At 31.6% G+C, this 15,113-nt stretch overlaps 1 protein-coding gene across 1 annotated transcript; it reads left to right on the forward strand.

The window, feature by feature from the left end:
* Nucleotides 1-4,142: 4,142 nt before the first annotated feature.
* On the forward strand, nt 4,143-6,819 carry LOC102615393 (uncharacterized). Its single transcript, XM_006472203.4, has 2 exons — nt 4,143-6,079; nt 6,629-6,819. The coding sequence occupies exons 1-2, from the start codon at nt 4,264-4,266 to the stop codon at nt 6,730-6,732; spliced, it is 1,920 nt and encodes a 639-aa protein (XP_006472266.2). The 5' UTR covers nt 4,143-4,263; the 3' UTR covers nt 6,733-6,819.
* Nucleotides 6,820-15,113: the final 8,294 nt, after the last annotated feature.

Genomic DNA, 15,113 nt, shown 5'->3' on the forward strand with positions numbered 1-15,113 from the left:
ATGGATTGCCCTTTAGTTTTGTTGAGAAAGAAAGGGTTTCATAAACTTATGAGCAAAGCTTGTCCAAAACTTGATCGTTTTTCTAGGAGAACTGCTGCTAGAGATGTGTATCAATTGAAAAAAGTGTTTGCCTCTAATAAATATAGGGTTTATATAACAACTAATTGTTGGACTTCAATACAGAATTTGAATTACATGGTTATTACAACCTATTTTATTAATGATGAGTGACAACTTCATAAAAGGATTATAAACTTTTGCCTGTTTGGTGATCATAAAGAGGATACAATTGGAAAATTGATTGAATATTGTTTGTTTGAATGGGCATTGATAAAGTGTTTACAATTACTATTGATAATGCAAGTTCAAATGATTTTGCTATTTCTCGTTTAAAAAAGAAGCTAATTAGGGTGGGCTTGTGTTGAACGGTGATTTTCTTCATGTTAGATGCTGTGCATATATTATAAATTTGATTGTGACTGAGGGCTTGAAGAAGATGAATAATTTTATTTCTAGCATTCGTAATGCAGTGAAATATGTAAGATCATTACTGTCTAGATTAATGGATTTATAAAATGTGCTGAGCATGAAAAAATTGATTCTAAACATATTGGTGCGATGAATGTTCCTAATAGGTGGAATTCCACTTGTTTGATGCTATAGAGTACTCTTATATATCAAAAAGCTTTTGAATGATTAGAGGATGATGATGGATTTTATAGATCTTATTTTGAAGAGAAAGACAGTGGAAAAAAAGGATTGGGCCACCTGAATTTCTAGATTGGGTGAATGCAAGTGGTTGAATAGTTTTCTAAATGATTTTTATGAAATTACAAAAAAAAATTAGTGCTTCTTTGTCTATTACGTCACATTTATATTTTCATGATGTGCATTCTATATAGTCGAATTTAAAAGATTGATACTAAGTGATGATCCTTATTTGAGTGCAATGACTAAGAAGATGAAAGAGAAGTATGAAAAATATTGGGGGTTCCTTCAACACTCTCAATAAGTTGTTAGTTGTTGTTGTTGTGCTTGATTTGCATTAAAATTTGAGTTTTGTGAAATTTTGTTTTGAAGAATTGTATAATGAAAATGTTGAGCGTGGGCACATAAAATTAATTAAGGACTTATTGTCTTGTTTGTATGACCTTTACACAAATAATGACTCTAGATGTGATAGTGGTAGCCAAAACCAATAATTTAATATTATCATTTTTCCATCAGAGTTAGAGAAAAGAAGTGACATTGTTGATTATAAATTAGCCAAGGTACCAAAGCTTTCAAAATGTAAAAAGAAGCAACTAAAGGAGGATGGTGCAGAGTCGAAAAATGAAGTAGACAAATATTTATTAGATGACTATGAAAATTGCTTTGATAATTCGTTTGATTTGTTGAACAAGTGGAAGGTAAATGGTGGGAAGTATAAAATTTTGTCTAGTGTAGCCAAAGACATTCTTGCAATCCCAATATCTACAATTGCTTCTGAGTTTGCATTTATTATAGGAGGATGCATTCTTGATCCATTTTGAGTTTCTTTGAGTCCCAAAATGGCAGAGAGCTTGATATATGGGCAAAATTGGTTTCGTTCTTCCCGTATTGTTGTAGAACAGAATACACTTTTCGTTGAAAATAAAATATTTTATGAATCAATTATTAGGTAAATATTTGTATTATGATTTTTATTTTTATTCTATTTGTCTTTTTCCTTGTATTTATTTGTTATAACATATATGCCTAATATTTTTATTTTTACTGTTTTGTAGAGTCAAGATTGGCATCAGATTTTGATACCATTGAACTGATCTTCATCACACTCTTACTAGCTGATGTTGAGCAATGGTTTCAGGAAGCTCTCTTCCTATGTATGGAATTTGAAAGAGTTAAAGGAGAGCTGATCCCCTTTTTCCCTTATTCGCTAGTCTCACTCTTTAGACTTTAGTGTTTGTATTAAATAAGACTTTAAATTTATGAGTTTTTTTTTTCATTAATTATGTAATGATAATTTGATTGTTAAACTTTGAAATGTTGGATTTGTTGTAGGGATTTTAATATTTTTGTTTTTTTAGTTTTTCCAATTAATTCATTTATTTTTGTTTGGTATTAAACTATACTACAAAAATGGACTTTTCAAAAGTCCAACCCAATCAAGCCAATTCGACCCAACCCATAGTTTTACGGGTTAGGTTAGGTTGGATTGAATTGAGATATATAATGGGTTGAGTTGAATTTTTTCAATTCGTTCTATATGCGGGTTGGGTTAGGTTGATGTCTACCTCTAACTAAAATTAGTTTTTAGTTTTTTAAAATCACGTTTGAACTTCTCAAATGCAATTATAAATAGGCCCCAAGTTTGAAATGCTATTTGTGCCAAAAATAAAATAAAAACAGTATAAAAAGCATTGAAGACACCCAAAAAAAAAAAACTTATGTTACGGTGAACTCTTTTTTTGGTTCTATAATTATTTTTTTTCCCTTTTATCTTCTAGCGTTGAGATGCTACTTTTGTGCATATATCACTATTGATCAAAGTATATACAAAATCTAGCCCGGCCTAACATAAATTCATGCGTCGGCCTCAATTGTGGAGCAAGCATTGGCGCGCCCGTCGCATGAATTGGAGCTTAAACGTTCGTAGCAAATTTGTATTTGAGAGAACAAGTTTAAATGTTCGGACTCATTAAATTTGTAGCAATCGAGTTGGCTGCTTACCATTAAGTTCAAACAAAGTCTCTTTAAATATTTACCCCGATTGCATGTATTGGAGCCAAGCCTATAGCCTAATAATTATTTAATTAATTAGCTTATTCAACAATGTGAATTCGAAACACTTGCCAATCTTATTAAGATCTTTTAGTTTTCTTGGATTGCGTATTCGGTTGTTCATCATCATGATTCACGAGTTTAGAAATTAATCAACGTTGTCATTTTCCACGCCGATTGTACGATTGAGCAAGTTAAAGACAAAACATGTGCACAATCAAAAACAGAACACAGATGCCAGCCAGTTAGAAACTGAACCACTTTACATCACGATGATAAAAATAATATTACTGAATTAACTCATTGAATTCTTTTAATAATGCTTTTCATCAATACATATATATAGTACCCGCATATTCTTGAGACCTTCAATATATGTACTGCCACAGTGTATTTAAACTATTTCGAGCCATCTATTCTGAGCTTTGATAATTTTTTTTGCAATTGGGAGTTTAAAGAACGTGAAGGGCCACATCAATTCATTAAGCTGCAGTGGTCCCTCCTCTTCTAAATGCGCCTCGCATTAACTGTATAGGCAACCAAATTCTCTTCGAAGTACTATTATATGTTGGATTACAGAAGCTTAATTTTAATTAACTTCTGTGAAAAAGGCATGCAGTATAATTAATCTACTCTTTTCGAACAAAGGGGTAGAAGTTGTTGATCAATGAAAAGAACCGAAAATCTAGGGTTCAAGAGACAACATCATGACAAAATATGCACATGAAATCTGGAAATGTGTTCTACTCTGAGTTTACTGGTGGTATAGATTTAGGAGATTTCAAAGATTTTGCTTTCTTGCTCAGTAGTGCTTACGTGGTCCTTTGTCGCATAAGACAAAAAGAAGTTCCTTTTTTTGTAAAAGAATGAATATGGGGTCTTAATTTTTGGAACCCTAGCATGACGATCTAGTGGTGAGGACCACTTTGGTTTCTGTTGTGGGAAGCACTTGAAAAGCAAAACAATGAAGCGAAGACCAGATGGGTTGAGTTGTGCTCCACCCTCCAACATCCTTTAACCGTGTTTAATTTATCAATTTACATTCTTTGATGACCCAATCTCTCTGGAGTATTTTAAGGATTTTGTGTTATGTATGAATATATGTAATGTTCAATTAATAATCGGAAGTCCATTTTCTGATGCCTCGTGACCAATTCTAAATTCTGTCAACAAACCGATGCAGCAAAGTACAATTTCTGTCAGAGTTGGCATCATTTACCCGGCCCCTCGTCTGACTATAGATAGTATCAAGAGTCAAGAGCTAATGTCTAACCTTTCTCAACTAAAAAGACAAGGCATGCATCACTTTATTCAAATATGGAAAATGCTTCGAATGTTTTACATTATAAAATTATATAATGTGCAGTTAGCTAGCTAGGTGTCACTTCAGTTCCACTTAAATTCACTAGTTAATTATTAATCTTTTAATCCTCTCGAATTAATATATATCTTCATCTGAATGCCCTCAAACTGGCCCAATCAAAACCCTAAAATAAAATCATGGATTCTCTGACGACAAAGGTGGAGAAGAACATTCCCACCAATAACAAGAGGACTTGCGCCAACCCTTGTTGTTTCTTCTGCACCATGGAAGAGCCAAACTCGTCACTCAGGAGGGCTGGAGTAGCAAGCTTTTTCAAAGAAATGCCTCTCCAAGATGACCAACAACATGTTTTGGCATTGAGTGGCCTGTGGAATATTGCCATGACTCAACCAGATGATCCACTGTTCCCAGCACTTGGCATCTTTAATTGCATGTCAAGTTTGATCTCCAAAGGTGTCAACAACAGAGACTGGCTTCTTAGGGACCAAAATATTTATATCCCTTATTATGCAGCCCATGTTATTGGTTCTTACACCATGAACAAGGTCGAGTTTGCAGAGAAAGCCGTGAAGTCAGGAGTCATACCTCCATTGATGGAGCTCTTAAGAGGTAAGATCAGTTGGGTTGAGCAAAGGGTTGCGGTTCGAGCACTAGGTCACCTTGCAAGCTATGATAGAACCTTTGATGCAGTAGCAGTCTATGAAGAGGAGGTGGTCAAATTAGCTATGCAGTTGGCTTCCACTTGCCTTGATGTTGTGTATGTTAATTTTGTTGCGGTGAAGGATAGGAAGAAAAGATTGAAATATCACAGTGACTTGCTCACTAGAGGTGTAGGGGGATTAGAATTTGAGAACCAGAAGGCAGAGGAGTGGGCCTGCCAACTTCAATGCTGGTCTCTTTACCTTCTAAATTGCTTTGCTTGTAAAGAGAGGTCTTTGGATCTCATTTGTAATAAGCAAGAGTTCTTAATGGATTTGTGTAACATGTGGGGTGGATTGGTGAATCACAATTCTCCGGCTGGTGTTGGACTCATCAGAATCTTGTGCTACAGTAAAACCGGTAGAAAAAATATAGCTGAATGTAAACAAGTCATAGAGAATCTCTGCAATCTCTCGAGATCTTCAGATGATTGGCAGTATATGGGAATCGATTGCCTTCTGTTTCTTCTCAAAGATCCAGATACGAGGTACAAAGTCATTGAAACTGCTGCATTGTTTCTTATTGATTTGGTTGAATTAAATAGCCTTCTCGATAGACCAAAAAATTTAGGAGAAGCAATCACAAGGGCTCTTCTTTTAGATTACAAACTAACTGAACAGAAATTTAAGAACAAGAAAGTTCAAAAAGCACTAGAAGAAATATGGGAACTTAAAGTAGAAAGAAGAAAGAGAGAGAAGATGATGATGATGTCTGAAGAAAAAGTTGAAGAAATGAGGGTTTTGGTGGGTTTGATAAAACAAGAAGCAAAGCATTTGTTTTGGCTGGGAGAAATAGAAGAAGCTGCAATGAAGTATACTGAAGCATTAGGGGCGTGCCCGTCAAGGCCGAAAAATGAGAGAATGGTTCTCTATAGCAATAGAGCTCAGTGTCATTTGTTGCTTCGAGAACCAGATGCTGCCATTAGTGATGCAACTCGAGCTCTTTGCCTTTCGAATCCTCCAAACTCTCACTGTAAAAGCCTGTGGAGAAGATCACAGGCTTATGACATGAAAGGTTTGGGTAGAGAAAGCTTAATGGACTGCATCATGTTCATCAATGGCTGTATCAGATCAGAGACAACCAGCAAACGCGTTAAGATTCCGTACTATGCAGCACGTATGATCAGCAAGCATATGAATGCCTTGTGGGTCTTTGGCGGTGCCCGGTCAAAGATTTTAAGCAGTCCAGTGAATAACGTGCAAGAATCGTATGGTGAGAATAAGAGCGGAATTGAAGAGCAGCGATATTGTGATATGATAAGGACGATGATGGAGAAGAAAAACTTGATTTCAGGCAAGCTCTGTGCCATTCATAGTTATTAAATAAGAATATACATACTTATATACATACACACACAATATATATATATATATATGTATGTATGTATGTATAAATGAGCGCCTTTATTTTTTTTCATACGAACATACTTTTAAATCTGGAGATTTTAACTCTTTTAAATTGTACAACTTTATAGTTCATTAAAAAATAAATATATTAAACTTCTCGATTTAAGAATATATCCGCATTACAAAAATGAATATACCCACATATTATATAATTATATTGCTATAAATACATACATGACATCATCTTTAAAAATCTAACACAACTTAGATGTACACTGGATTGAAATTCAAATAATAAACGATGTTGCAAACAAATTAAACTTGTTTGGGGGGGGGGGGGGGGGGTAAGGGATTCTAACTACTTTTAAATTTAAAAGTTTTTCACCTTTTTTCTTTATTCTCTACCATGGTGTATGCGACAATTTTGATTTAACTTTTTAGCGTTGAATATTATTACGATTTCAAGTCTCACACTTTTGCTTGTAGCTTTTTTCAGGCCTGTCCACTATTATTGAAGAAAATGTTACTCTAAAAGGAGAAAGTAGGAGAGAGCTGGAAAAGGCAAGAAGAAAGAAAGCCGTTGTTGCTCGATCTATGTAACATTATGTAAGTCAAAGAAACAGCAGTATGTGACATGAGGTTTTTATGCGGTGGATCTCAATTATCTTATATAAAGAATTTTGGCTTTTATTGTTGTATTTAATTCCCGGAAAAGTTAAACAATCTTATATAACCTCAGCAGCCGTCCTTTCAATTCTTTATTTCCTTGGAAGCCTTCAGGATTCTTAGGTTTTTTAGATCGTTAGAGTATCATATGATCATTAGCATTTTATTTGACCAAATCCAATAATTTGTTGAGGACAAAATTTGGTTGTGTCAATGTCTGGGTTACCTAATAGATTCTAATGCCAACATTTTAATTTATTTATATGAGGAAACAATTTTTACCTCTACTGATACGTTCAAACAGAAATTGACAAGCACGATTTAACTTTGGTGAGCACTATTCAACTCTAGTGAACACCTGCAACCAGAAAAACGGTCAAGAACACCAAAATTTTTTTGACATTAACTCTACGAGACTCAAGTCAGTAACACGGATTTTCACGGATTAACAGGGTATATGAATTTTTTTACAAAAGAATCAATCAAAATGAGCAAAAAAGAACAACATAAGAAGAAATTCTCCCTTCAAATAAGAGGAAGAAGCAAAGACAAGATAATCCTTTCAGTTCAAAAATTAAATCAGTTCAGATCACGTTGAGAATGAGTTGAGATGGAGGTTGTTCTAAAAGCCCCTAATTGTTGGCACTTTTGCGATTTTATAGGGACAAAAATTACCCACATGGATTACGACATTGCGGGGTTTTTCGATAAAGTTCCATTCCCCTTCCCCCTTATTATGGGATCATGGGCTTTTTGGATAGGATTAAACCTTCCTCCTTCCCTTTGGACACTTAGATAAATTGCAGAAAGTGGTTTTGACTAAGTCTCTTTCTCAGTTTAACCACCTCCTTGCCTAATCCTGCTCGTGGTTGTCTCCAGGTTGTTTTAGATGGTTCAAACTTTAAGGAAACCGTTGTATATAGATGTGTGTATACACACACACATAGACACACACTTTAGATTTCAAATTATATATCTACTCTTTAACCATTATTATTGACTTTGTTGTATGTAAAATACGAGATTTGTGAATAAGATCTGCAAGTATTAAAATTTAATTACACAGCATATCATTAAATTGGAAACAACTATTTGTCATGATTTATCATATTAATTATTTGATCTTTTTTGATTGTCAAACTATGCGGTGTAAGGGTAAAGCGTGCTCCCTTAAATATATGATTAGGGTTTGGTGGATTTGCACCCATATTCATCTGCAGACAAAAATGAATGCGGCTACACTGAGCACATGAACTCTAAATTTTAGACTTTTTGACTTATTGCATGGCTTTTATATGTAAAAGTTAGTGATGGTTATGCATCCCAATTATGTAAGCATGGTGCTTTTGGTTGCATACAGTCCACGATTGCAATTATTATGTTAAAGATGATGATAAGAAAAGATCAGCCCTGTGTGGTTCACTGTGAACAACAATTGAAAAAACTGGGCATCTGTATGTGCAATCCAATAAGCTGAACCAACGAAATCAAATATGAACTTAATTGCAAACAAAAAATCATATTGATTGATTATGAAGAGATTGTTCCCTTAACAATATGGATATAGAAGTGCGAGTGATGCATTGGAGGAGAAACAATTACTGTTAAATTATTTAAATTTAATAATAATCAATAACACGACCGACATCTATATTTATAAGAATACAAGTCGTACGTCCTACTATATAGTTAAGCAATTAATTTACCCATCACCCTCCCCAGTCAGCACAAAGATCAACAAAACACACACACACATAAACTTAATGCAATCTCGTAGGCTGCAGCTCATTCTTTCTCGCAATCTTCTCCCACGCACTTTCTTTCCCTTTCATTAACTCCACTCTCTCCCCAGACCCCACTTTCAGACTAAAAAAATAACAAAATAAATAAATAAATCTGCAGGCTCTAAGATGGGCCTGGGCTTATGTTAAAAGCCCAGGTATGGACTTGGCCCAGTATGAGCTCATACACTTAAGATTGAAGCTTTTATTTCACAATAATTTAAGTAAGCCTTTTACACTTCTTAAAATTCCTCTTAAAACTCCTTTAACCTAACAAAAATGAAATCATTTCTTGTTTTCAATGAAAATTCCATTGGACACTTAGATAAATTGTTCTTTTACAAACTGTCTATACCCCACCCATTTCATAATTTATATTTATATCTTAAATTTAATTGAAAAATATTTTAATGAAAGGGGAAATTATAGTTTCTAGTTTATGATCATATTGTGCTTGAAAAAATGGTTAGTAGAATTTCTCTTTAGTAGAAATGTACTTTATTATTTAATTTCAAGTCATATTTAACTAATTTTGATAATAAATCAGGGCATTAAGATTAAATATATTTTCACAATTTAATTGGTAATACATATTAGCAAAGTAGCTACTTAATTTTTAATTTAATATAAAATTTATGTTTATTAATTTCAAGTCATATTCAAATAATCAAATCCATCAAATAATATTTATTTGATAATTATTTCAATTTTCTTTTAGGTTAATTTTAAAGCATCATGTACATGTAAGCTAATTTTGTGTAGGGATGATAAAAAAAGCCTAAGCCGGCCCTGTCCATTCCTATGGGCTTTGGACCGAGCCTTCGACATGAGAGCATGAACAAGGACTTAGGAAAAAAAGCTCGGGCTAAGCCTAAGCCCTCTATTTTTAATTTTTTTTTATAAATTAGAATAATAAACTTAAATCTAAAGAATAATGGAAAAATTAAAAAAAAAGTTTGAATCTCTAATTTATATATCAATAATGAATCAAAATACTTAAAATTATAATACTAAACTCTCTTTTAAGTATTAATTAATTAAGAGAGTCCATAAGTTAGAGAATCAAGTAAAAAAAAAATAATAATCTCTAAACTTTTATTTGCTTCATTTTCTTTATTTATTATTTTATTTTTGAGATATTTATTTTCTTTAATTCATTTTTTTTTATTATAACAACTTGATTATTATTAACTCTTTTCAAGTTTACAACAATTGTAAAAAAAATTGAAAAAATAAATAAAAACCCAAGCCCGCCCAAGCCCTTAAATTGCCAACCCTAATTTTCTGTCCATTTAATGGTATTGAAATAAAATAAATCAATAAAACTACATTAAAATTAGATCGAATATTTATAAAATCTAAAGATTTGGTTATAAAAAAATCAACCACACAACGCAATGACGACTTTTACCTTAATTTTCATTTTTCATTGTAAATTCTTAGTGCTTATTTAATATTCCTGATCTACTGACCATAATTGTTTATTTAATTCCATAACTTCAATTTAAACTTTTTGTTACTGTTTAGTTGTTCTTTAAGAAGAGCTTTTGAAAATTAAATAAATTAGTTTACCTCTACTAATAAAAGTTCAAATTTTGAGTTTTTGGGAGTAGAGGTTGAAAAGTTTTTTCAAAATATTAAAATATCTTTTATTTATTCGACAATATCTTATTTCATTCCTTTCATAATTAGGGATGGCAATGGGGCAGATATGAGTTGGATTTATTCTGCTCCAAATCTAGATCCATAATAAAAATCAAGATCCGTATCTGCTCCAGATCCGTCATGAATCCATATTTTTCACTTCATATCCAGATCCAAAAAAGAAATAAATATTTATATCTGCTCCAAATACAAAAAATAATTAAAATCTAAATATTCTCTAGATCCGTCATAAATTCTAAAACTCAGCAATAAAAAAGTAATAATTTTTTAGAATGAAAATTGAATGCCAATATGTATTGATAACAATAAATTATATAATTTTTCTCTAAAATATAATAAATATTGTAGCTTATACTTTTACACCAAAACAACAAATAAGAAGATAATAAAATATTCTTCAAAAGTAATTGCATGAGTAAGATTAATCTAATATTTTATTGTCTCGTTCATCATTCTAATATCGATGACACGCCCACCCTCATTCTTACAACATTCGATAATGAAGTATTAATTAAATATGATTTATATTCAATACTTTATTATTTTTATTATGACCATATTTGACTAAATATATGAATAACTATATTCCTTTAAAATTATTTGGCCATTATAGTAAAATAAATTGCCAGGTTGTATTACTTGCCTTGCAATTTGATTATTGCATGTACATGCTTTGGGACTGGCTAACCTTTAAATTTACAAAACTAACGTTTAAATATTAAAAGTTTAAATGTATGGTAAATACCACTAATATGCTATGAATAAAATTTATTATCATTATAATTCCACAATTGTTAAGAAACTTTTAAAATAAAATAAAATTAAAAGATGGGTGGATATGGATATGGATTTAGATATTAAGATAGATCTAGATCTGCTCCAGATCCATCTTAGATCCGCACATCGATATCCAAATTTGATCCAAATTCATTTTAAACTGACCCAAATCCGACCCGATTGGATTTGGATCACGTGGATCTTGGGTCAGATCTAATCCATTACCATTCCTATTCATAATATAACTTTTAAAAAAATTACATATTAAAATAATTTTACAATTTTTAATAAAATATCTTATTGACAATCAAACAACTAAATTTTTTTAGTAAAAATTGTATTTAAATAAACTCTATTTGAAAAGTCATACAATTGGCAATAGGACATGATGGGACGAGATGAGCCAATATTTGCCAATCTTGCTACTGTATTTTGTAAAATTATAGTTTGGCCTCAAAACTTTATAAAATTACACTATGACCCAAAACTTTATAAAACTTGTCAAATAAGTTAATTTCCAAAATTTTAAGCAATATTTGCTAATTTGAAAATTCTCAAAACTTTTTAATTTAACACATTAACATAAAATCACTTTTCATTGGATATAAAACCTTTATAATATGAAAATATATGAAAAATAATTTGAGCCTTTAAAATAATTTTAATCAAGTTTGTTATCATCAAAATCAATATTAAAGAAATATTTATGTTAACATAAACATGTTCAATGCTAATAAAACATTCAACCACATACCCATTCTTATCCACACTATGTAATACAATGGCCATTTGCTCTTTTGTAGACATATCATAAGACTCATTAGCTCAAACATAAAATAATGGCACCATCCATCTTTCTAATAATAACATTAGTAGTTTCAATTAAAGCACATCTTACAATGTCTTTTTGAATCTTTGGGCATGTTGTTTGCAGATTTAGAGTACTATTTCTAAGCAACAACAATTAGTATCTTCATTATAATCAGCACGGAAGCATAAAACCTCAAGAAAATTCCCTTGATTGCTTGAACCATCAGACTCATCCCCACGAAATGCTAGCCGTCGATTTGAAAGAAGTCGAATAAAATCGAAAAACAACATTCAAGCAAGTTTCATGTTCACTTTGAGTTTTCTCAAATTGTCTTTAAAAAAAAATATTGTCATATGTTGTTTGTGATTCATCAACCTTTCACATTTCTACCTACCTCGATTATGAGCATTGTTGACACCTCCTTCATTAATCTTTAATTTTTCTTTATGTTTCCAATTTTTAGTCATTTCCCAGTAAAAGTGTCACTACATTCTTGATCACTATTGTTTTCTTTGAAAAGATAACAAAAAAGGCAATATGTAGACTCATCTTCTATACTATATTCCAACCAAGTGCCAAATTCTTTGAACCAATTCGAAACACATTGTCATTATTGATTACTAAACTTCTCAAACTTAAAATTGTGCCCCTTAGGTTGAAAAGGACCCATTTGCAAAGTATGTTATTCGAATTTGATCTTGAATATTGCAATTATGGCATAAGCCATGGTTGGCAAGCAAGCAAATTTCATAAATTGACTTTATATGAACCATCACTAGCTCTTTTTAGAGGAAGTAGGAGTGGTGGTTTCTGTTTAAAAAATTTCTCCATGGCCATTTCAAATCAAATAAATTTATTATTAGCTTAAACTCCACAATAATGGCTAAATCCTAACAAAATAATTGCAACAAGAATGATTAATATAATACAAAATCGATATTTAAAAGTATTATTTTACAATACATTTAATAAGGCTCACAAAAATGCTAGAATATTAACAACATATTTATAAAATTTTATCTTTCCAATTGCCCATTTGTTTGCCAAAAAAGAGAAAAAAGAAAAATGCTACTTTTATATAATAAGCCATTTTCACTTTTTACACAGCACCCACTGTCCCACTCTCTTTTCAATTGAATTTTAATGTCAAAGTATTGCTCACTCATAACAGTGAACATTTACTTTTGGAGTTTGTATATAAGTATCAAAATACGAATTGATGAATAGAAATGCAAAATACTAACTCTTCATACGGCCAAAAATCATCAATTCATAATTGGCACAATACATGTTTTAAATCTATGGCTGGTCTAATGGCAGCTGCAGTAAGGGATGACAGGCTCAATGGTGGTAATAGCGAACGACAACGGGCTGGCGACAGTAAGAATGGATGACGTCGGCAAATTAATGGCAATGGTGTTGGTGGCCAAGTCTAAGTTGTGATTTAGGGATTTACTGTTTACGATTTTAAGATTTACTTCTTCTTTTTTTTATATATTCCTTTAATTTTTTATTGTTAATATAAAAATGGTGAATTTGTAATTTAATTTTAAATTATGATTTAATTAAATTTTAAAATTAGGTGTATAATTAAAAGTTTTAACCATTTAAATAGGTTTAATTTGAAGTCCATAACACTTAATATATTAGTATTGGATCTAATAATTAAAAGCGACTAAAATGACTTAGTTTAAGAAATTTTAAGGCCCATAAAGGGCTGAAACCCTTTCGGAGCCTTGATTGTGTTCGCTCATGGTGATGGAGATGTCATCTATCAAACGGGTACGGCACTGACATTCGTGCACAATATCCAACCTATTGTCGTCCCTGCGAATGATTGCCAAGGCAAGGAAATATCCTAGGCGTGATTCAAGATTCAGCAAGACTTAAAATCAATCATGTTCAAATATTATATAACAATGAAGTTCACAAATTAGCCACATTTTCATTTAGCAATTCGAGCTATGTCTTTTGGCCGAAGAAGTTCTAGCTTTTATTTGTGCTTTGCTTTGTTAATCAATTAAGTTTCATTTAAAATGGGTAAAATGAAAACCGTGAATGTTTTGCTTAAATAACTTTTATTTATCTATTAGTGAGCAGATCGTTGTACTCAGATCACCAAATTAAATTTCTTATTAAGTGGAGATAAGAATCTCACTTTAAAGTTGCCTTCATCTAGAGGATCGATTGCATCGCAACTAATTTTTTGATAAATTCAAGTCCAAATGAATGCGACATTTATCAGTTCAACTTTCAAGTCAATAATTAGCGGTTACGTATATGAACTATATGAACGTTCAGCTAAAATTGTCCGTGGCTGTTGTGTTCGTTTTGATTTTTTACACCATCTCTGTCTGATAACGAAATACTGATGCCTTGGCTACCGTCACGTCAATTATTGCCTTAGTTGTTTCCACCAAAGCTTGCGTCGTACAGTGAGATTTTATTAACTCTGGAAAAAATTGTACAGCTTACCACAAATTAAAGGACTCTTTTGGTCCCAAAACTGATAGTGGAATTTGACAATTCCTATTTTACATGCATGTAATATATATTTTCTTCACATGAATAATGTGTGGATCCCACACATGTATTGTTCATGTGAGAGAAATATATTTTACATGCATGTAAGATAGAAGAATCCGTGGAATTTTATCCATTCCCACATTTAACGAATTTAATTTCTTCACCACCTCTTTAATTTTTTTCTCAATTTCACATCTATCATGAAAAAAAAGGCCTTTTGGTGATGCTGCTGATACATTACTCCTTAACTAAAAAATTAAAGTTATGCTAATATGACTTTATGCTAATATGATTAAGGCCGTCGTAAAAATAAAATTCATCTTAAAAACAACTACTGCACATGATTCAACTTTCCTATTGTTTTTCATGCATAAAATTAATTTTTGAAAATCCATTCATAGTAGTTGGCGCCGACAGTTGCCTGCCTACCTACCTACCGCCCATTAGATTTTTCCATTTTTTACCATATAGATAAAAAAAAAAATCTCTACAAATGAATAGTGTTAAGGCCATATAAAATATATTAATTAAAAGAAATATTAATTAATCGATAAATTAATAGTTTATTAACCTAAAGAGTATATTTACAATTCAATAAACATATGTTTAATTAACCAAAAATTCATTATACTTCACAAATCTAGTCAATTAAATATGAATTAATCAATTAAGAACATATATTAAATTAATCAAAATATAAATTCAAAATTATTACATTCGAGTATTCAACCTAGATCCATCTAAGTAACAATAGA

This window comes from Citrus sinensis, chromosome 5 (assembly GCF_022201045.2).
Source record: "Citrus sinensis cultivar Valencia sweet orange chromosome 5, DVS_A1.0, whole genome shotgun sequence".
NCBI lineage: Eukaryota > Viridiplantae > Streptophyta > Magnoliopsida > Sapindales > Rutaceae > Citrus > Citrus sinensis.